Genomic DNA, 23,297 nt, shown 5'->3' on the forward strand with positions numbered 1-23,297 from the left:
GAAAGAGGGGGAGGGGGAAATAAGTAGGAATGACAGTTACTATTTTAGAATTAAAAATAGTCTCTCATCCACAATCAATAAGCTAGGAGCCTCCTAAGAAGGAATGATACTAAAGGGGATAAAGCCCATCATTTATGTATAACTTACCAAACTGGGAAGTGCCATTATTATTTTTTTTTCTTAATTTCTGAGCCGGATGACTTGGGAGGGATCCATTATAGGACTGAATTTACAGATTAGGAAAAGCTATTACTGTATTAAACAGGAGTCTGTCTAATTCCCTCTCATTTTTATGGAGCAAATAAATAAATAAATAAAATGATCATCCCTCTAGTATTATGATCTATTGAGATTTTAAGTATTCCTGGGTAACTGAGGGTTAAAACATTGGTTTAAAAAGTAAACTCTTTGCCAGCACGGTATCTGAGTGGAAAAAAGGAGAAGGCAAAGATGAACTGTACAGTTAAGTAAATGGGTCAAGTTTGTGAGACTTGGAAAAGAAAAAATAAAGTAAAAAACATTATGCAATCAGTAAGTCCCACGATCCACCATCTCAGCAAAATAAACTTCAGCTGTTGCTCCCACATGATGAGGTGATACTTCCAAGTTTTTCATGGTATCCCAGTAGTTTTCAGAACATTTGAAAAAATAGTGCTTTCCATCTTTTTCAGAATGAACTATATCCAACTCCAAGTCTTTTTCCTTAGGTTGCTTAAGATCCCTCGTTCATGTGTGGATAAGGAATTCGGTCTGGGCTCTGTTTACAGTCCACGCCACATGTAAGCTTAGTGCTGCTGGCTGAAAGCCACTCTCTCTGCATCTCTGCCCTTTCCAACCCAGGTGCTTTGGCAAGTAAAATCCGTCGGAGGGATACTCTTGCTATCAAACTTGGCAACAGACCGTCTAAGAAAGAGTTAGAGGACAAGAACATCCTGCAGCGCACATCCGAAGAAGAAAGGCAGGAAATCCGACAACAAATCGGAACCAAATTAGTCAGGTAATGGCTGAAGCTTTAGGGCAACACGAACTAATTCCTGCTTTGTTTCTCTCCCAAAGTTTCCTACCTACCTGAGGTTGTTGTCGATTCCTTGTGCACGGGTGCATTGAACCTATTTGTTCTTACTAAGTTGGTCTTGGATGTGAACTTCTCAAAGAGCCGATGGCTTAGAGACTGCAGAGCCTGATCTAGGGGTGAACATTTTTTTAAAATGGTTTTTGCCATACGACACATGTGCTCTCTGAAGAAACACCGTATTTCTTCATAGTTTATCACAAGAAAGGGTCAAAATATGAAGTATCATATACCTGTCTCAATAAATGTCCAAGTGAGAATCTTCCCTCCAAGGGATGGCCACGTTGCAATTCCTTCTCCATTCTCCTCCTGGGACTTTGGGCATGCATGCACATACACCTGGCATGATTTTTTAAGCCTCCAGGTCCGGGACTCAAACCACAGTCAGCCATGTGGGAGTCCAGCACCTTAACTATCATGCCACCTCCTGGCCCCTCAACAGTTTTTCTATAAAGGACCAATTAATAAATATTTTTAGGCTTTCCTGGCCAGTCTCTGTTGCAGCTATTCAGCTGTGCTTTTGTGGCCAGAAAGTGACATCAATAAAGTATAAACAAATGAGAGTGACTATGTTCCAGGAGAAATTTTTTGTTCCAAAAAAGGTAACAGGCTACATTTGGCCTGCGGACCATATTGCTCAAGCCCTGGCCTAATGCAGGACTCCCAGCATACCCATGAGTGCTGTGGGCTCTGCCTGTGGGGCTGGGAGACCACAGACCCGTGAGTTACCTCAATGACTTGGCTCCATCCAAGTCAGGGAACCTGGCCCCTGTAGCTAACCTTCCTATGTTGACATTAAGTGAAAGGGTTAATTGACATCTGCCTTCATTATGTAGGATTTCTGCTTTTGCCACTGGTGACTTTGGGGGTCCATTTAACTGACTGAGTTTTCTTTTGTTTTAAGTTTATTTATTTTTTATGAGAGAGAGAGAGACAAGGAGAAACAGGCACCCCCCATAGAGTCCTACCACCAGTAGATTCAGCCACCTGGGATCACCTGGGATCATGCCCATGTATGCACTCACCCAGGCTGTGCGGGGAGATGTTGGACTCAAGTCCAGGACCTTCCCACGTGACTTCAACATTGCTGAGCATTGGGTTACTGCTGCACCACCACGGCTGGCCTCTCTATTTTTAAAAGATGGGGTCCCCTCCTGTCAATTTCCTCCTACTCAGCCTTCTAGCTGGAATTAGAGGCACATGCCACTGCACCAACGCTTAGGTTGGACCAGGGATCACCAGGGTCTCTCACGTGGTCCCAGCTTGCTGAGTTTGGTGTTGTAGCAGGGTACATCACTGTGGCAGGGCCTGTAACTGGCAGTTTTTGTAGACATGAGTACACACTCACACTGACGCTCTCAGTTTGGGTGAAGTATCAGTTTCTCTACTGACTTCTCTGCATACAAATGAGGTTCTTAACTGGGGAAGGGGACATTCTGGGAAACCAGAGCCGCCTCTGGAGGTGGGAGGAGGAAGTTGTTGACCTTGCTTGGAGGTGTGACTGTGCTCTACCTGGAAGCTGGCCTACAGGGTGGCTGAGGACCCTTGACTTTCTCCAGGGGAGAAGAACCCCAAGAGAAAGTTTTGGAGTTAGCAACTTGAGCACCCATCGCAGGGAAAGCTCATCCTGATGGAAATTTAGGAAGGAATTGGAGAGCCCCTCTGCTCTGGAACTGCCCCTGGGTCTGGATGGTCAGAAATGGCCCACCAAACATTTTCACTCTAGTGTTCTCACTTCAGCTCCAAATGCTGACCATTCACGGTTTCAGGAATGAGCCAACAGAAGTCAAAGGAACTGAAGTGATTAACAGTACCGAGTTGGAAAGACCCACAGGTCTAAACTTGTTGTCTTACCAAGTAAACACAAGGGGCCTCTCTGAGGCCCAGAGAGATGAAGGAAATTTCTCAAGGACATGCAGTTACTTAGTTGCAGAACTACGGTTAGGATTTCAGTTCCTGGGCACGCTGCCCAATCTTTTTTCTACTGTCTCCTAGTTTGTACTTTTTATGCTGTGTAAGAGAGAATATGCTTTTAGATTTTTTGATTGTCTTATTGCCACTATTTATGTTTCGCCATGAGAGTTTAAATCATTGCATATTATTTGCAGAAGAGATGAATGCCAAATAGAGTGTGTCCCTTAAAAACAAAGACTATAACCTTAGTTTATCGCTAAACGGTCAAAATATGAAGTATCATATACCTGTCTCAATAAATGTCAAGGGGACATCGAAGAAAATTTTTGTGTTTCTTTGTTAATATCCTAATCAAATCCGGAGCAGAGATTTGTTTTTTCACGTTGGGCACGTGTGCTTGCTGGCATGTGCTTGCTGGAGAGCAACAGAGAGAGAGAAAGAGAGAGAGAGGAAACAGAAATCACCCCTGGGATGGCCACTCTGTTCTCCATTCTTCTCTTGGGATTTTGGGCATGCATGGACATGTGTCTGGTGTGTTTTTCAAACCACCAAGTCTGGGACTCAAACCACACAGTCAACTATGTGGGATCCAGTCACCTTAACCACCACACCATACCTCAGGCTGGCCCCCAGAATAGAGGATTTTCTGTTGTTTGCTTTGCTTTTGTTGTTGTTGTTTTAATAAAAAAGAAGTTAAGCTAGGTAGTAAATGGAGAAACTCAAAAGTAATTTTCCTTAAACATAGAAGCAAACAGGCCCATCCATGTTGTCCCATCCTGTAAAGTGCTGCTGCACAATGCTGCAGGTATATGAGAAGGCCCTAGGTTTGGTTCCCAGGCCAACCTGAACATGCAAGGCATGCCCATGATCCTTGCTGGCTATAAGGAGAGGGGAAGGACTGTGGTATGGCAAGACCCATCCAGGAGGTTCTGTCTCTCTCTCTCTAGATCCCTTCCTTTCTCTCTCTATTATGGACTCGATGCCGCAATCCTCCAGCCTCTATGGGTTTTTGCCATAGGGCGGGCGCCACCACGCCCTCTCTCTCTCTATTATAAAATAAACAAATACACTTAAAAAAATAGAAGCAAACAATGATTTTCCACCCTTATTGCATTGAAAGTCTGATCACAATTACTTTTAATGAAAAAAAAATATAAGAAAAGAACATGGTTATTATACATAGTTACATACCTAGAAAACTATGAAAAACTGACCAGAAATTCTTACACATAATAATTTTAGCAGTTTCACAATATATAAAATTAATTTATAAAGATCAACATCATGTCTATATAACATTGATACATGGCAGGAAAATACAGTGAAGGGAGATTACATTTACAATGGTGGCAACAGCTACATTTTATCTAATCTATTTTTTTTTTTAAAGAGATTTTTGCCTTAGGGTGCATGTGCTTCCCAGGGAGAGAGAAAGAAACAGAGACAGTAAGAAGGAAAGTGAGAAATCACTCCCCAGGGGAGATAGCCACACCACAGTCCCCTCTCCTCTGTTCTCCTCCCAGAATCTTGGACATGTATGGTCACCCACCTGGCCTGATTTTTCAAGCCACCACATCCGGGACTTGAACCACAATCAGCCTTGTGGGAGTCTAGTGACATAACTGCTATGCTATATGCTGATTCACAACAACTACATTTTAAATACACAACTACTCTTAACTTGAGGCCCAAGAAACCATAATGGAGGAAGTGAAGGAATATGTGAATAAATAGAAAAAGAGAAAACATATTTTTCAGTGAGGAAAATTCAGCAGAGAAGTTTTTCAGATATGTGAGTAGCATGAAGTCTGAAGGATAATAAATGTATTTCATAGAATCAGGACATAAAGAATGGATTAATTCTCTAAAATAAATGGAGGGCCAGTCAGTGGCATGGTAGTTAAGGTAGCTGGACCCCACATGGCTGACTATGCAGCTTGGAAAACACACTAGAGGTGTGTATGTATGTGCCCAACATCCTGAAAGGAGAAATGAAGGGACTGTGGTATGGCCATCCTTCATGAGGGGTGCTTTCTCTCCACCCCTCTCCCCCGCAAGTGCACATGCCCTCTAGCAAATTAAAAAATAATAAAATAAAAGGTAGGCCATGTGGTATGATGGATCACACATGGCTGACTGTGGTTCGTATCCCGGACCTGGTGGCTTGAAAACTACTCCAAGTGCATGTGCACATGTGTGCTCAAAATCCCAAAAAGAGAATGGAGGGGAAGAGATGGTGGCATGATTATCCCCCTCTGGGGGGGTAATCTCTCTCTCTCTCTTTCTCTCTCTCTCTTTTTCTCTCTCTCACCTCCAGCAAGCAAATGTGCCCTATAGCAAATTTTTAAAAATAAAATTATTTTTCTTAAAAAAAAGAGGAAACGAATGTCATCCCTTTCATTATAGGCCAGAGGAAAACCATCCACTGAGATGAGATGAGGGACTTACTTGTAAGATATTTGAGGCTGTGATAAACTTAGTGAAAATCACCATGAGAACCATTGTGAGAGGTGGCAGGTCAGAATAAACACAGCAAATACAGAAATACAGCAAATATGAGAACAAAGCAGGAGAGAGCCCATGCTTGGCCCCATGTGGAAAACAGAGCTAACTAACCACTAAGTTTATGAGGATTAAATAAGATGATACATTTGAGGTACTTTAGTGCCTGGATCATAGCAAAGATTCAATAAAATTAAATGTTTGTTTAGTTATTAATTCAAAATATTATATATCTATTCAACTAGTAAAACACGTTTAAAAATTAAATCCAGAGGCCAGCAGGTGGCATGGTGGTTAAGGCACTAGACTCCCATATGGTGGACCACGGTTCAAATCCTGGACCCCGTGACTTGAAAAATCACATCGGGTGTATGTGCATGCATGCCCAAAATTTCAGGAGTAGAATGGAGAAGGGATTGTGGCATGGTGATTTCTTACTTTCCCTCTCTCTGTGTCTCTCCTGTGAATGCATATCCCTATGGCAATATCTACACACACACACACACACACACACACACACACACACAAATTCAATTCAATGTTGGCAAATTTATGAGAAAATAGGACACATATACCTTGTTCAGTATTTCTGGAGAACAATTTAACAATATGATAAAAGAATTATAAAGCAGTCTATTTCTTTGTATGGTAATTCCATTTGGGGGAAGTATACAAGGAAACAATCCAAAAGGAAAGAAGAAACGCCCCGTGTTTTTTACAGAGATGTTTATTATAAGGCTATTTATAGCATGAGAAATTGAAACAAACCAAATGCTCAAACACAGAAGCTGACACAGTGGCATCCCACGGAGCAGCAGTTTCCTAACTGCTCCATCAGGGTTTCGTGGAAGTAACCCAGGGAGAGTCAGGGAATATGTGTATGTGTCTGGGGTGGGATTGGGGAGACCTGTGTCCTACCTCTAACCATCCAACTTAGACAGCTTTTGTCTCTGTTATATTTTTAAATTCTCCTGCAACTCCCAAAAAGTTTGAAAGCCTCTGTAAATGCATGCATAGTCCATATCGGTAAACAATTTTTTTTTTAAAGAATTCTTTTTATTTAACTTTAGTTATTTATTTATTTATTGACCAGAGAGAGACAGAGAAAGAGAAAGTGAGAAAGCAAGCTGCCAGGTCCACGACTTGAACTGTGGTCAGCCATGTGGGAGTCCAGCATCTTTAACCACCACATCACCTGCCAGCCCCCATATCGGTAAACAGTTTAAATGGAGCGGAGTTTTTACTGTTATTCGTTTTTCTCTTTTCACGGTAGAGCGTATGTGCATACACATGAGACTGAGGGAGAGAGGTGAGCACTCACACACCCACAGGGCCTGGTCACACTGCACTCCGTTTCCTCCATTCTCCTAGCTCATCTGATCTTGGGCATTCATTCATGGGCCTGGTATGTTTCAGGTGGACTGGGCCGGGGATTTGAACTGATCACCATGTGGTGTCTGGCTTCTCTTGTATAGCACATTACCACTACACCACAGAGTTGGCCCTTTACTGCTATTAATAAGTAAATTTTGCAGAATTGTTTTTTGTAAACACAGCACATCTAATCACTGCCATTCAAAGACAAATCATCCATATCTAGCAAAAGAAACAGAATTGTATATTGTAGAACTGGGTTATGTGAACAGCACAGACATTTCTTTTTTTCTTTTTTTAGAGACATTTTTGCTATAGGGAATGTGCGCTTGCTTGAAAGACGGAGAGACTGAAAGCGAGAAATCCCTCCCCCCCAGGAGGGATGGCCACACCACAATCTCTTCTCTATTCTCCTTTTGGGATCGTGGGCATGCACACACAAGTGCCCAGCTTGAATTTTAAGCTGCTGGGTCTGGGACTCGAACTGTAGTCAACTACGTGGGAATCCAGCAACGTAACCATTATGCCATCTGCTGGCCCCCAGCACAGACATTTCAAAGGATATGAATTCTTCCTAGCATTCACTGGTGCTTTATCTTAGGCAAGTGAATGAATCTCTCATTTCTTCATCTGTAAAACGATGCCTGGCTTCTACCTTACTGAATTATTTTGAGGATTCAGGATAATACAAGTAAGCTCCCAACATAGTACCTGGGACTTTAAAAGTATGAATAAATGTTAGAAGATGATTTATGTAAACTCATGGTAATCACAAAGAAAATATATTTAATAGATAAAAGATAAATTATTATCTTCACAGTACTTATGTGATAAATGCTTTAATAAATATATAGAGGGCCAGAAGGTGGATTGGTGGTTAAAGCACTGGATTCCACATGGCTGACTCCACAGTTCAAGTCCTTGACCTCACAGCCTGGAAACTATGCCAGATACATGTTCATACATATCCAAAATCGTGAGAGGCAAGTGAAGGAGAAGGAGCTGTGGCATGACCACCGCCCTGGGGGATGATTTTTCACTTTCCCTTTTCTTTGTCTCTCTCTGGCAAGTATACCTGCCCTGTGGCAAAAAATCTAAATAAGTAAACAAGCAGACTGTGTTTAACCACTGCATATGGGCAAAAAAAACAGAAATCTTTAATTCTCACTTGCAAAAGAGATCAAACACCTACCTTAAAGGTATTATTTTAATAATTGGTTAGGGTTTGGTAGGTGGAGGAAGGAAAGGCATTCCAAGAAAGGAACTTCCATAAATAAGGATGGTGTAGGGACCAACAGATGGCCTAATGGTTACATTCCTGGACTCCCACGCAGTTGACCACAGATCGAGTCCCAAACTTGGTGGCTTAAAACTCCCACCAGGTGCATGTACATGCACACCCAGAATCCCAAGAGAAGAATGGAGAAAGGATTCCAGCATAGCCATCCCCCCAGGGGGTGATTTCTTACTTTCTATCTCTGTCTCTGGTGAGTGTACACACCCTATAGCAAAACATTTCTATTAAAAAAGAAGAAGAAGAAGAAGGATGGTGTATTGGGGGCATGAGATAAAGGCCCACATATATATGGGTACACGATGGCTAACAATCTAACTGACATAGACATAGCTGACTTTTGTGGGTGAAGCAGCTTCATTTCTTTTCTTAAAGATTTTATCTCTTTTTAATTCTATTATTTTTAATACACTCAATCGCTATACCTGCAGTAACTTAATTTTAAGGTAGCTTTGAAGAAGATGAAATTTTAACACAGATGTTCTTGAGATATGTTAACTATCATGAATTTAAATTCGTATGCCATTTCTGTCATAGTTGTAAACATTTGCAATTTGTAGTATCTTATATTAAGATGATCGCTTTTGTATATCAGTTTAATTTACACAAAGTCAGCCTTCATCCAGAGGATGAACGACAATGAATAACAAGAATGCAGTTATGAAGGGTTCCTGCTAGAACCTGGTGCTCTCATGAGCAAGCGCATCCCTACTAATCACAAACAAGGCTGGCTTTTCCTGAAAGCAGATGGGAAGGACCTGTATATCTCAAGATAACATGATACATGATGTATTCACTTGCGGTCCCTGAGCGGCATCTTCTGTGCTGGTATGGACAAGCAGCAGCCTATTTTTAGACTCTGCAGATCTGTGTATTAATTAGGCTAAGCTGTTGTGACAGTTCAGAAAGCACAGTGGCTGGGGGAGGGCTTGTTTTTTCTTTTTTTTTTTTTTTTTTTTTGGGGTTTTTTTTTTTTTTTTTTTTCACTATAGGGCACGTGCGCTCGCCAGACAGACAGACAGAGAGAGACAGAGAGACAGAAAGTGAGAAAGCACCCCCCAGGGTGATGGCCACACCACAATCCCTTCTCCTCCATTCTCCTCTCGGGATCTTGGGCACGCACGCACATGCGCCCAGTGTGAGTTTTAAGCCACCAGGTCTGGGACGCGAACCGCGGTCAACTACATGGGAGTCCAGCGACATAGCCATTATGCTAACTGCTGGTTGCCTGTTTATTTCTTTTCATGATAGTCTAGAGTTGGGTGGGCCATCGGTGTGGGTGAAGAACACAACTCGTGCAGTCAGCCTTCTGTCTCTCCATTCCCCAGATAGTCACATCTGTGTGACCAAAGCTGGCTCACACCACCGTGTTTAAGATTTCCTAGTTCATTTATTCACATCTTCCATGAAAGAAAGAGACCCTGGCAGAGAGGAGTAGAAACAAGATCTCCAACAGGGTCCTGAGACTGCGGTCTACCCTAGCCTCAGCCATCCGGAGTTATGAGCACACAAGTATGCCCCATGTGGACGAGGAGACCTGGGTACGTGAACTTGGGACCTTCCCATGTGGCAGAGCCTGTGTTACTGCTACGCCACTGCAGCTGGCCACACACCCAGTCATTTTATGGGTAAAAAGCAGAGGTGAAAACATCATTCTGCTCGCATTATTGCAAGAGCTCAGTCAAAAACATAGTCACACTTTTCTGTTGGGAGGGCAGGAGTCTGCATCGAGTACTCAGATAAAACGCAAGTGGTTCTCTCCTGAAAGGGAAACGTTCTCCTTGAGTGGGTAATGAGATAGTTCATCTCAGCCATAGTCTTTAGTCCCTAACTAATGAAAAGGAGATTTTTATTTTATAGGTCTAAAAAAATGGACTTTTATTTCTCAAAACAAGAAAAAATATAGTTTTGTTTGTTTCATTTTGCTTACGAAAGGGGCTTTTCTAACTTGTAGCGTATCTTTTTGGTCACAGGAGACTTAGCCAGAGGCCCACAACTGAAGAATTAGAGCAAAGAAATATTCTAAAACGTGAGTACCTATACTTTATTATTTTTTTGGTGTGTGTAATCATTAACAAGCTGCCTCTAGAGACAATCCAGTTATCCAAAGGAACCATAATTCATTAGGTTTCTCCCAACTGACTGAAATGGCCTATTTCTATCACGTCTGTTTTTTATATGGTTTTTTTTTTTTAAAGAATTGGGACCAGCAGATGACATAATGGCTATGTCGCTGGACTCCCATGTAGTCGACCACAGTTCAAGTCCCGGAACCGGTGGCTTAAACTCACACCAAATTGTGTGCGTGCATGCCCAAGATCCCGAGAGGAGAATGAAGAAGGGATTGCGCAGTGGTCATCCTCCCTGGAGAGTGATTTCTCTCTTTCTCTCTGTCTCTCTCTGTCTTTCCAGCAAGCGCATGCACCCTACAGAAAAAACCTCTCTTTTTTTTTAAAAAAAAAAAAAAGAATTATTTATTTGGGACCAGCAGATGGAGTAATGGTTATGTCACTGGACTCCCACAAAGTTGACCACTGTTTGAGTCCTGGATCCAGTGGCTTAAACTCACACCAGGCATGAGTGTGTGCTTGCCCAAAAATCCTGAGAGGAGAATGGAAGAGAAGGGATTGCAGTTTGGTCATCTCCCCAGAGGGTGATTTCTCACTTTTTCTCTCTCTGGCGAATGCACGCACGCTTTAGCAAAAATCTCTCTTAAAACAAGAAAAAGAGAGAGAATTAATTATTTAATTTAATGTAGTTAGTTAGTTAGTTAGTTTAAATTTACTGTAGGGCACATATGCTTACCAGAGAAAGAGAGAGAGAAAGTGAGAAAGCAAGCTGCCAAGTCTAGTACTCAAACCACAGTTGGCCATGTGGGAGTCACAGTTGGCCATGTGGGAGTCCTGTAACTTGACCACCAAAACACTTTCTGGCCCCTCTATCACATCTCTTTGTGATTGTTTTTATATATATTTTTCTTTTCTTTTTTAATTTTTTGGAGAGGTTTTTGCTATAGGGCACGTGCGCTCGCCAGACAGACAGAGACAGAGAGACAGAAAGCGAGAAATCACCCCCCCAGGGAGGATGGCCATGCCGCAATCCCTTCTCCTCCATTCTCCTCTCAGAATCTTGGGCACGCACGCACACGTGCCGGCATGAGTTTAAGCCACCGGGTCCGGGACTTGAACCGTGGTCGACTACGTGGGAGTCCAGCAACGAGCCATTACGCCAACTGCTAGTCCTTATATATATTTTTATAATAAGTTTATTTTATATTCCATTTTATGGCTTTGAACCTAATAGCCCCCAGACTAGACTTATAGTCATGACAATGGTTTTAAGAAAAATGAAATATCGGGACAGCAGATATTATAATGGTTACATCGCTGGACTCCCACATATTTGACCGTGGTTCAAGCCCTGAACCCGGTGGCTTAAACTCACACCGGCCGCGTGTGCATGTGTGCCCAAGAGCCCAAGAAGAGAATGGAGGGGAAGGGACTGCGCGTGGCCATCCCTCCTGGGGGCGTGATTTCTCACTTTCTGTCTCTGTCTCTCTCTGTCTTTCTGGCAAGCGCACATGCCCTATAGCAAAAACCTCTCCAAAAAGAAAAAATGTTCTATACATTCTTTCACTCACATATGAAGAAGAAAATGCTCTAATCCACTTGTAAACAAACACCAAAGAAAAGGCAAAAGAATCTACAAGAAAATACATGAGATCTTTCTATATTATTAGTAATAATACAGTTTGTTGCTAGGCTTAGCAGATGACTCAGTTTAAAACAAATTATGGTATAAAGGAATTTCAGTCCATGTTCTGTTGTGATACCTCTGCTTCCCTCATGAGTTACCATCTTTCAGCACTTAAAGAGTTCTCCATTCACAGTGTGGCCATCCACCATAGAGGGTGCTTTCTCACTTTCTCTTTGGCAATCTTGCATACCTTCTAGCAAATTAAAAAAAGAAGTTCTCCATTATTTTTCTCCTTTATTTTCCCGTTCTGTTTTGCCTTCTATTCTTTTTGACTTTTAAATTTTTGTTTATTTTTGCTGTATGTAGTTGTGCTCATTAGAGAGAGAGAAGAGAGAGAGAAAATGATAGATCTCCCCCCCGGGGGGAGGAGAAGGTGGCCAGGATTTGGGGCATACGTATGCCTGCACACTCACCCGGCATGATTTTTTTTTTAGAATTATTTATTTAATTTTATTTATTCATTTATTTATTTTAATGTGATCAGAGAGAGACAGAGAGAGAGAAAGAGGAAGTGAGAAAGCAAGCCACCAGATTCAGGACTTGAACCATGGTCAGCCATGTGGGAATGTCCAGCACCTTAATCACCATGCCTCCTGCTGGCCCTGACTTTTTTTTAAATTCATTTATTTATTTATTTATCAATCATTAGAAAAATCTCTTTAATAGAAGATACATGTAGTACTCCAAAAACACACAAATTTTAGCAGCACCGTGAAAACACATTATCTAAACATTAAAGGAACCTAATATAATCAGGTTAGAGCCTATTTTCAGTTAAAATAATCAAACTGTTATTGAAATGTATCAGTACAGAAATAACTTCACAACAGCTAATGTTTGAACTTACAAAACTAGGATAACAGCAGTCACTGGTGGATAACTGTATATGTGAGGATTATAAGATTATAGTGAATGAAGTAAAAACTTTGAGTTTTCAATATTACCTTTCCATGTTACATTCTGACAGCACTGGAACAGGACAAAATCTACTATCTCCAAGAGAATCCAAAATCTACTAAATCCAAGAGATTTTCAACCTTAAAAATAAAGCTACTCGTTATTATTAATAAGAAATAAGGGAACCAGCAGTTAGCGTAATGGCTATGTCGCTGGACTCCCACGTAGTCGATCGCGGTTCGCGTCCTGGACCCGGTGGCTTAAAACTCACGCCGGGCGCGTGTGCATTCGTGCCCAAGATCCCGAGAGGAGAATGGAGGAGAAGGGATTGCGGCGTGACCATCCCCCCTGGGGGGTGATTTCTCGCTTTCTGTCTCTATGCCTCTCTCCGTCTGTCTGGCAAGCACACGCGCCCTATAGCAAAAATCTCTCTCAAAAAAAAAAAGAAAAAGAAATAATAGGTAAATTTGAGCATTTCCACAGCTGACGTAATGGGACAAACAATTCTCTAGATTAAGATAACGAGATCTCCCCCTCATGTATATGCTAGTTTATTAATATGTACCTGCTTTATTTATCCTACACCTACGCTGAGACTACGGTCTCAAAGGTGCCCTGAAGACTTTAGTGGGTCGGAGGATATTATCTTTAGGTTTTCCAAAGACTTTTTAGAAAGAAGTAGCAATATAAATAAAACTTAGTAAAATTTCCCTGAGGAAATTAGTAAACATTTCATCCTCTCCAGCTCCCTTTTTATCGTATTTCTAAACTTTTTAAAGCATTTAAATAAGCACACTACAAAATTATTAATTCAAGCAAATCCCAGGCTTAGTTCATTCACAGATACTTTTTAAAATCAGTTTTGAACTTTAAAAAAAATTATTTGCTAAGCTTTTACAGCTTTTTGTATTATATCTGATTCAGCGGCATTAGCGATTTCCTTGAATCACTTACTACATCTTTGATTTTTAAAATTATATTGATAAACTACGTTTTCACTGTATAGGCTGCTCTGCGTACGTTAGTCAAACTCTGTAGTACTGTTTGATGTCCTGGTCTGACTTAGTTTTACGTACTACCCCAGCAATGTTTACTGGAGTTAGTATGTGAAAGCTATAGAACAAATAAAAACACAGTGTATCATGCTATTACTTATCAATGTGATTCTAACTGCAGTAAGCTAAAAAATCGACATTTTTTAAATGGGCTTGGCTGTACTTGTGTATTTTATCAACCTAGTTTCGAAAGAGCGTTTTATGGAAATATAAAGGAACAAGGATGGGCAGGCCTCCGGATAGTACTACAATAGTAATGAGCCGCTGGCGTCGGGAAATCCTTTTCAACCAGGCTTTTAGAGTTAACGCTGGCCTGCTGGCTGACCCCTGCTCTCCAGTCTGAATTATTTTCTTTCCTGAAGGAAAGGAAGATTTGAATAGCATATTTATGCCACAGTGGCTAGTGCTAAGACAACCCAGCAACGAAGACTTAAGAGTGAGAAGAACGACTCTCGGCTCAGTCCATGGGATCTTTTTCCTTGGAATGCTTTTTTTTTTTTCTGGTTGTTTGTGAGCATAACTGGAATAGAGCCAAGAAAGGACTTGTGTGGCCATCGATAATGTAGAAGAGCCGGTTTAGAGGAGGGAGAACTCATGGCTAGGCATGAAGGAAAATGTTGTCTTTTAGCTTTTCTGGGATGAGTAGAAACAATATTTAATTTTGACATGAAAACAAAACCCAAAAGGCTCATTGCTTTCACTTACAAGTTTCTGGGAAATGTTTCTTGAATTAAATTTTAAGTAAGCGCAAATGCAGACCACAAGCTCCCAGAACCCAGAGATGATGTCTTATTGGATGCCTGCTGCAATGCCAAGAAAAAAAAAAAAAGGAAGAACAAATTTTGCATAATGCTTTCCTGTTTCTGTGAAGCAAAGAATGCCAAGCCACACTGGGGTTAGTGATTTGAGGAATTGTTTTGGAGATCTGGAAATTTATCACACGTTGATCTCATGTGCTGGATTGGCTCTTTAGTACCCTGTTTTCTTGGAGGTTTGGGAAAGAGCGGAACACCAAAGTCAACTTCGGATTTGACTCCAGTCGCTTTTGACTTCCTCTAAGTTCACTGAAGCATGTTGATTCTGGAAACAAAGGCATGTTTCCAATATGGGGAGGCTGATAACTGGCTCATGATCTGACACAGAACCATGTGGCCAAGGGAAGCAAAGCAGAAGAGAACTGGTGGGGACTTCTGTTAGCTTTCCCCAAGGAGGCAAAGGGACAGCCCAGCCGAGCTGACAGCCATGTCCGAGGCCTCAGTGCCTCTGGCTTCCTCCACGTAGATTGCTCTGGTCTTTCTGTTCCATTTCCAACTTTTGCTCAAAAGCAAGATGATTGTATGTTCAAAGAAAAGTCTATATGTGAGGGGCCAGCAGGTGGCATAGTGGTTAAGGTGCTGAACTCCCACATGATCAACCATGGTTCGAGTCCTGGACCTGGCAGCTTAAAACTCACACTGGGCACATTTATGTGTGTGCCCAAAATCCTGAGGAGAATAGAGGAGAAGGGATTTCGGTGTGGTCATAACCTCAGGAGGTGATTTCTTGTTTTCTGTTTCTTTCTCTGTCTCTCCATTGAGCACATGTACCTTAGAGCAAAAAAATCTCTCAAAAAAAGAGTGTAAGATGGTGTAGTTTTTAAGGATACTTATTTTAAAGAGGTCATCTTTTCTTGACAGAGTAGGAAACTAATTCACAGGATAAAACATTCAATAATTCTCAAATTGGAGTCCCTCACTCATTTAATAAACATGTATCAGATGATGGTAAATTAGTAAATGCTGGTAACTTCCATTAGAGACCACTGGACATATTTTTTATTTCTTAGTATCACTTCCTGTATCTCACCTTACTTGATTTGTTTCCTTTTTTTTTTTTTTAATTTTATACATCCACCTTTATTTATTTATTATTGCCAGAGGGCACATGTGCTCACCCAAGAGAGATAGAGAGAGAAAGCACTCCCCCAGTGGAACGTGGTCACACCACAATCTTTTCTCCTCCATTTCTCCATCCTGTCAGAATTTCGGGAATGTATGCATACGTGCACAAGGACAGACTTGTCTGGCATGTTGTTCGAGCTGCGAGAGCCAGGATTCAAACTACAGTTGGCCATGTGCGATTTGTCTCACTTAACCATTAGGCCACAGGACCAGCCCATCTTTCATATTTTGGTGCCACTTCAGTTTTTGGGGGTTTGTTTTATTTAAGTTTCTTCGTTTTTGTTTTTGTTTGTTTGCCAAAGGGCAGGTGCACTCACCAGAGAGAGAAAAATGGAGACAGGAAGAGGGAAAGAAATCATCACCCAGGGGAGATGGCCACATCACAATCCTTTTTTCTCCATTCTCCTCTTGTGGTTTTTGGGCATGCATGCTCACACACATCCAACGTGATATTCAAGCCTCAGAGTCCAGGATTCAAACCATGGTTGGCCATGTGGGAGTCCAGCGTGTTAGCCACCATACCAAATACTAACCCCTGTTTTTTTGTTTTTAATTTTTCCAAAGAACATGTGTGCTTGCTGAAAGGGAAAGTGAGAAAGCACTTACCACAGTCTCTTCTCCTCCATCTCTCCCTTCTTTCAGGATTTGGAGCAAGTACACATGCTTGTTTGGTGTGTTTCTTAGGCCTTCTTTCTCAAGCCACAAGGCCCAAAGTCTTGAATTGCACACTGCCATGCTATGAGCTGGTCCAGACACCAGAATTTTTGTTTTTGTTTTTGATTTTAATGTGTATTTAGTTAAACTTACTTATGTATTTTAGAGCCATTTACTTAAAATTGATCAATTGTGCCAGCAGGTGGCATGGTGGTTGAGTCACTAGACTCCTACATAGCTAACCATAGTTCAAGTCTTAGACCTGGTGGCTTGCTTTCTTACTTTCCTTCTCTCTCTCTCCCCCTCTTGTCAAATTTTTAAACCAATAATAATAAAGTTAAATAAATAACGTTTTTTAAAAATAAATAACTTTTAAAAACTTGATCAAACAGAAAGCAACTTTGTTGAACCTGCTTTATCTAAATGGATGACTCCAGAATATAATGTTCTCGTCGCTGGTATTTCTGTACTTTTCTTTCTCCTTTTGGCTCATCCACCAGATGCTCTGGGCTGCACTTGCTAGTCAGGCAGGTTTCCTGTAGTGGCCACCCCGGTTAAACCACATGTATTGTTTATGTGTTTGTGGGAAGTGCTTCCTGTGGCTGTTCTGAAACGTCCACCCGACTCTGCTCTGAGGAGAGCAAGATTTGTCAGTGAGCCATGTCACTTCCTTCATGACTGTCCCTCCAGTCTGCTTAAAGTGACCAGAAAGGTTTACGTCCTACTCTGCCAGTGATGCTCTGCTGAGTCAAAAAGTGAAGGAAACCTGTAGAACATGAAGTACACTTTTAAATACTAAGTTTAAGATTTAACCTTGACCCTTCGTAAGAGACTTTTAAAGGCCTATTTAATAAAATTCCGAGGAACGGTCATGTTGGCTTTGCTCCACCTCTCCCCCTCTTCCTCTGACCTCCTTAGCCAAGATGGTAAGATCCTGTTTATTTAACAGTCCTGACAGCAGTTGGTCTTCTTTTTTAAAACATCGCTGACTGTCACCTACTTGGACAATATGCTTTTTTGTTTTCTTTGAGGTTTTTTAGATTTTTGCCATAGAGCATGTGCACTGACTAGAGAGAAACAGAGAGGGAAAATGAGAAAAAAAGTGAGAAATCATCTCCTGGGGAAGATGGCCATGTCACGATCCTTTTTCCTCCATTCTCCCCCCAGGATTCTGGGCACGCGCGCCTGGTGTGTTTTTCAAGCCTCTAGTTCTGGCACTCAAACCCCAGAATCGGCCATGTGGCATCCAGTGTCTTAATCACCATGCCACCTGCTGGCCCCTACAGATGTATTTTGAGGATATGAAATATATATTACAAAGCAGTTTTAGTTTTTTTGAGTTTTTTTTTTTTGGAGAGGTTTTCGCTATAGGGCATATGCACTCGCCAGACAGAGACATAGAGACAGAAAGCAAGAAATCACCCCCCAGGGGGGATGGTCACACCGCAATCCCTTCTCCTCCATTCTCTTCTCGGGATCTTGGGCATGCACGCACACGCACCCGGCGTGAGATTTAAGCCACCGGGTCCGGGATGCAAACCGCGGTCGACTACGTGGGAGTCCAGCGACATAGCCATTACGCTAACTGCTGGTTCTCTGTTTTTTTTGAGGTTTTTGCTATAGGGTAAGTGCGCTTGCCAGAGACTAGAGAGAAACAGAGAGGGAGAAAAAAAAAAAAAGTGAGAAATCATCTCCTGGGGAAGATGGCCATGTCACGATCCTTTTTCCTCCATTCTCCCCCCAGGATTCTGGGCACGCGCGCCTGGTGTGTTTTTCAAGCCTCTAGTTCTGGCACTCAAACCCCAGAATCGGCCATGTGGCATCCAGTGTCTTAATCACCATGCCACCTGCTGGCCCCTACAGATGTATTTTGAGGATATGAAATATATATTACAAAGCAGTTTTAGTTTTTTTGAGTTTTTTTTTTTTGGAGAGGTTTTCGCTATAGGGCATATGCACTCGCCAGACAGAGACATAGAGACAGAAAGCAAGAAATCACCCCCCAGGGGGGATGGTCACACCGCAATCCCTTCTCCTCCATTCTCTTCTCGGGATCTTGGGCATGCACGCACACGCACCCGGCGTGAGATTTAAGCCACCGGGTCCGGGATGCAAACCGCGGTCGACTACGTGGGAGTCCAGCGACATAGCCATTACGCTAACTGCTGGTTCTCTGTTTTTTTTGAGGTTTTTGCTATAGGGTAAGTGCGCTTGCCAGAAAGACAGAGAGACAGAAAGCTAGAAATCGCCCCCAGGAAGATGGCCATGCTGCAATCCCCTCTCCTCCATTCTCCTCACGGGACCTTGGGCACACACGCACACGTGCCCGGCGTGAGTTTAAGCCACCGGGTCCAGGATTCAAACTGTGGTTGACTATGTGGGAGTCCAGCGACATAGCCATTACGCCAACTGCTGGTCCCACAAAGCAGTTTTAAAAGATATAGTACTTTCACAGGAAGAAATATGAATTATATTCAGGTTTGTTTGACACTCACAGGCACTTAATAAAAGGATATTAACTATTGTTTCTGTCTTATGAGTTCACTTTATGTTCATTCTTTTTTAAATAGCCAGCCTGAACATTTTTTCTTAATAATTGAAATTAGTGTTTCAGAAAAATGTACAAACTTTTCCTTATCCAAAGAAGAAAAATTGGGACCAGCAGATGGCATATTGGTTACATCACTGGATTCCCAGACCTGGTTTGGGTCCCAGACCCAGAGGCTTAAAATCACTCTGGCCACGTGTGTGTGTGTTTGCCCAAAATCATGAGAGGAGAATGGAGGAAAGGGGATGGTTGTATGGCCATCCTCCTGGTAGTGATTTCTCACTTTCCATCTCTCTGTCTCTCTGGCAAGTGCATGCACCCTATAGCAAAAGAAAGAAAAAAAAACCTTAAGAAAACAAAGAAGAATTGATGAAGAACTTAGCCTGTTCAACTAATACTTATGTTGCAAATATTAAATATTGATAATTCCGTTCACAATAAAAATCATCTTAGTGGTAAGAAGTCTCTTCAAATTTAAAATAAATGTAATCTTCTTTTCACAGAAGTGCTTTATTTTTCAACCTTTATTCAATATTATATTCTTCAGTAGAGTCCATAATAGCACTTTGTGGTTTTTTGGTTTTTGTTTGTTGTTTTTTGGGTTTTTTTTTTTTTTTTTTTTTTTTTTTTTTTTTTTTTTTTTAGGGGTTTTTGTTTTTGGGGGCCGTGTGTCCAGAAAGACAGAGAGACAGAGAGACAGAAAGCGAGAAATCACCCTCCAGGGGGAGATGGCCACCTCGCAATCCCTTCTCCTCCATTCTCCTCTCAGGATCTTGGGCATGCACGCACATGTGCCCAGAGTGAGTTTAAGCCCCACCGGGTCTGGGACTCGAACCATGGTCGACTACATGGGAGTCCAGCAACATAGCCATTACGCTAACTGCTGGTCCCATAACAGCACTTTCTGAATGATAGTTGTTCATAAGTATGGGTATGTAACAAATGAAGTCTGTGTTCACTTACTGAACAGATGATGAACTACAGGAGACAACAGAAACACACTCCTCAAATAAGCAACCAGTAAACCTCAAAAGGGTATTTTATTTCTTTCAAATTTCTGTACATTTTTCTTCCAATCCCATCTGTTGCACAGCTTAAATTGTACTACTTGTTGAAGTACTAAGAAAGAGACGATGTCGGAAAGTCAGAGTCACAAGAAAATAAATAATTTCCACCCACAGTACACCATAACCCCATTCAGAACATTCTGGTTTGAACGCAAGGTCCAGAAAAATACTTACATCCTGCTTCTATGGAAACCAAGAGAGACAAATCAAATATTTTGGTTGGATCGGCAGCTCAGACATGCATCGGATGGTTCTAATTTGCTCTTTTAATACATCTCAGATTTTCACATGAAGGCCAAATCCCGAAGTAAATTTTTATCTGAATTCTGGGAAACGGTGCTGTAAGTCTGTAAGATGCTCAGCCATAGAGCGCATTCACCAGAATATGGACACTTCTAAGGTTTTTCCCTCAAAATAGAACAAAAGGTCAGGAACTAAAAAGGTTTAAAATTGGTAAAGCAAGCAAACCAGTCCTGCAAGGAAAAAAAAAAAAAATGACTGATGTTTCTGCAAAGTCTTTATGTTACTTCTTAAATAAAGTAAAATACTGTTGTTGCTGGGTAGTTTGATCAGTGTCTGTTGGAGTCAAATAATTGTGATTAGATACACATTTCTGATTCTAAAATCACCTATAGTAACTAAGTCATCACATCTTCCCCCCCCTTAATAATTAACAGAAAAGAATGAAGAAGAAGAACAAGAAGCAAAAATGGAACTTAAACGCAGACTCAGCAGAAAGGTGATGATATGATGATGATTGTTAATGAGTGTGTGTGTGTGTTGAAATACACTTTGTTTTTTTTTTTTAATAGAAATCTACTCTCTCCATGTAAATCCAGTGTTTAGGGATCATTATTCCAGTGAGTTTACTGGATAGTCGTAGACATTAAGGTCACTATAATGTATACGGTATTAATTATAATTATGATTCTGAAAAATTAGCAATTGTTTTTAAAATGCATTTACTGATCATGAAAACATTTTGTGTGAAAAAAACTTCAAAACACAAGAAGTAATAAACAATTAAAAATTACATGAAAGTCTTCTAGTCAAAGATAGCTATTCATATTTTAATGTGTATGAAAGGATAATTTTTTTTAATTCTCATACTTTCCATTTAGTCTTGGAAGTATTAAATAAATGTTTTGTTACTACTGAAGATTTCCCCACATTCTGTATCAGAGCTATGTGAGTAATTAATTAAGCAAATTTGATCATCCAGCCTGCCTGCTACAGTGCTACCCAAGTTGACAAATGACTTCCCCCTAAAACTCAGACGATTGTTTCCACTTACTTAGGAAAATACAAATTCGATTCCAGGGCCATCACTTTTTTCCTGTGTTTAAATAACTCTTTGGAAAAATTAAGCACTATGTTTGTATTTCATTATAAATTCCTGTAATAATTCTCCAGCTATACCTTTGACACCTGGAAAAGGGTAAGGTGACTGAAATATGGCATCTCAGTGACGTGTGTGGCCTGACCCACATTTTTGTGGGCTGTCTGTAGAGGCTGCAGCAAAAAGAGTCTAAAGTGGAATGGAGAGAAATACTCCACTCCATGGAAACATAGAAATTGTATTTTGAAAGTTTTATTTTCAGATTTTAGAGAAGATCTTTAATTTTTTTCTCAAAGCTCATAAATGTCCAATAATGATCAAGCTAAAAGACTATAAATTCAATTTCTAGGAGTAGCTCTTCTAACATGTAGTAGTCCTGAAGTTACCAGCTACAACAAGCAATAGCCCCCCTTATTACTCTGGGCTCACTCCTGCTTTACATGTAGCCTCTTTACAATCCAGTCGGGCTCCTCCAAGAAGCAATAATGCCTGCCCTCACCCATGTCCCCTCTTGCCTTCACCCTACAGAGCTCCCTGCCACAGGTGCAGGCCAGCCCACAGCCCAGTTGCCACCCCATGACTAGCACAGTCCTCAAGAGCATAACTGGATGGGTAATTTCTGACCTCTGTGGCTAGTGGTCACTTGCCTTCTGGCCAGTCCCTGGGGGCAAGGGTTTCTTTACCTCTTTATCCCCACCTGCCCTAGAGAGGCAGCAAGGAGCTAGCAGTGTAGGTGGGATGGTAACTAAGAGTGTGACAGAACACTTAGATTATTCCCTCCTTTGCCCACAGCCCACTGGGGTTCTGTGAAGATAGAAAGAGCCACAGTTTCCATATCCCAGCTCACGTGAGAATGCACTTAGCATTGAGCCCTTGAATGCTTTGGATATTAGAACACTGACTTATGCCAGTCTCTCTGTTTTTACTTGGGAGGAAACTAAGCCCCAATAAAGGGGCCATTCTGAGTCTGTGTCTAGGATATCATCCTCAAGCCTGTGCAAATAAGAAATATCTCCAAAGAGGGCCACTTGGATGATGGGGAGTCAGACCATATACAGAGAATAAATAAGAGAGAAAAGATACTGAAAATGGGCCCTTTAGTTAAAATAGAGGCCCAGGTCTACCTGTCTGTACATACCAGAGTCTACCTCCCTATTGAGAGAGGCCAAAAAGGGGTAAGCCTAACATTAACAATAACAGAGAGAACAATGCTCATCAGCCAGGGGGCAGACAGAATCAGCTGGGTCTTATTCTTGGGCTTGAGAAAAGGCCAAGGGAGGAGAGCAAACACCCAAAGGGTGGCCAGGTTAAGTATAATTACAGACCTGAATTTGACAAAGACCAAGAGGAAGAGCCCCCGTGATACCGTGTCAAAGGTTGCGGCTGATTGTTCACAGCTCTGTCCCCAGTGGAGAGTAGCTCTCCCTCCTCATTCTGCACGTCAGCTCCTCTGGCCAAGGGTAACCATCGGGCTGGTCCTTCATCTCTCAAGGACAAATGTGCTGTAGATTCAGCCTTCACAGGACCACTTCCATGTTGTAACTTTGCACATTTCCAAATGTATAGGTTTACTATAATAGGACAGGGATTTTTTATTCTCACTTCCAAATTTCACACCTTTTTTCTTGATGATTCAGCCAGCAAAGCAGCCATCCTGAATCTGGGTTACTATTGTGTCCGTGGCTCTGCATGTTTCTTGTGTCAGGGATGATGGACAGGCCCATACCACAGTGCCAGCGAGGTGGGAAGAATAGTATAATGCAGACGGTTGCCAGAGACGGTGACCTGTCTAACAATGATGATTTTTATAGTCTCAAAAAATTAGGGCATGCTGCTTTCTAGTTCTCATTAGAAATTCCCAAGATACTGCTGCCTTTTTTTTTTT

The 23,297-nt window shown here is 41.6% G+C and overlaps 1 protein-coding gene across 1 annotated transcript in view; it reads left to right on the plus strand.

Annotated features, from left to right (window-relative positions):
* The window catches only part of PHACTR2 (phosphatase and actin regulator 2), a 193,243-nt gene that overhangs the window by 132,976 nt on the left and 36,970 nt on the right, over positions 1-23,297 (plus strand). Inside the window, exons 9-10 of the mRNA XM_006161910.3 lie at positions 10,130-10,185; positions 20,751-20,812. Coding sequence (XP_006161972.1) covers positions 10,130-10,185; positions 20,751-20,812 — 118 coding nt within the window. The remainder of the gene's footprint in view (positions 1-10,129; positions 10,186-20,750; positions 20,813-23,297) is intronic.

Source organism: Tupaia chinensis, unplaced genomic scaffold, assembly GCF_000334495.1.
Source record: "Tupaia chinensis unplaced genomic scaffold, TupChi_1.0 Scaffold139457_1, whole genome shotgun sequence".
Classification (NCBI taxonomy): Eukaryota; Metazoa; Chordata; class Mammalia; order Scandentia; family Tupaiidae; genus Tupaia; species Tupaia belangeri.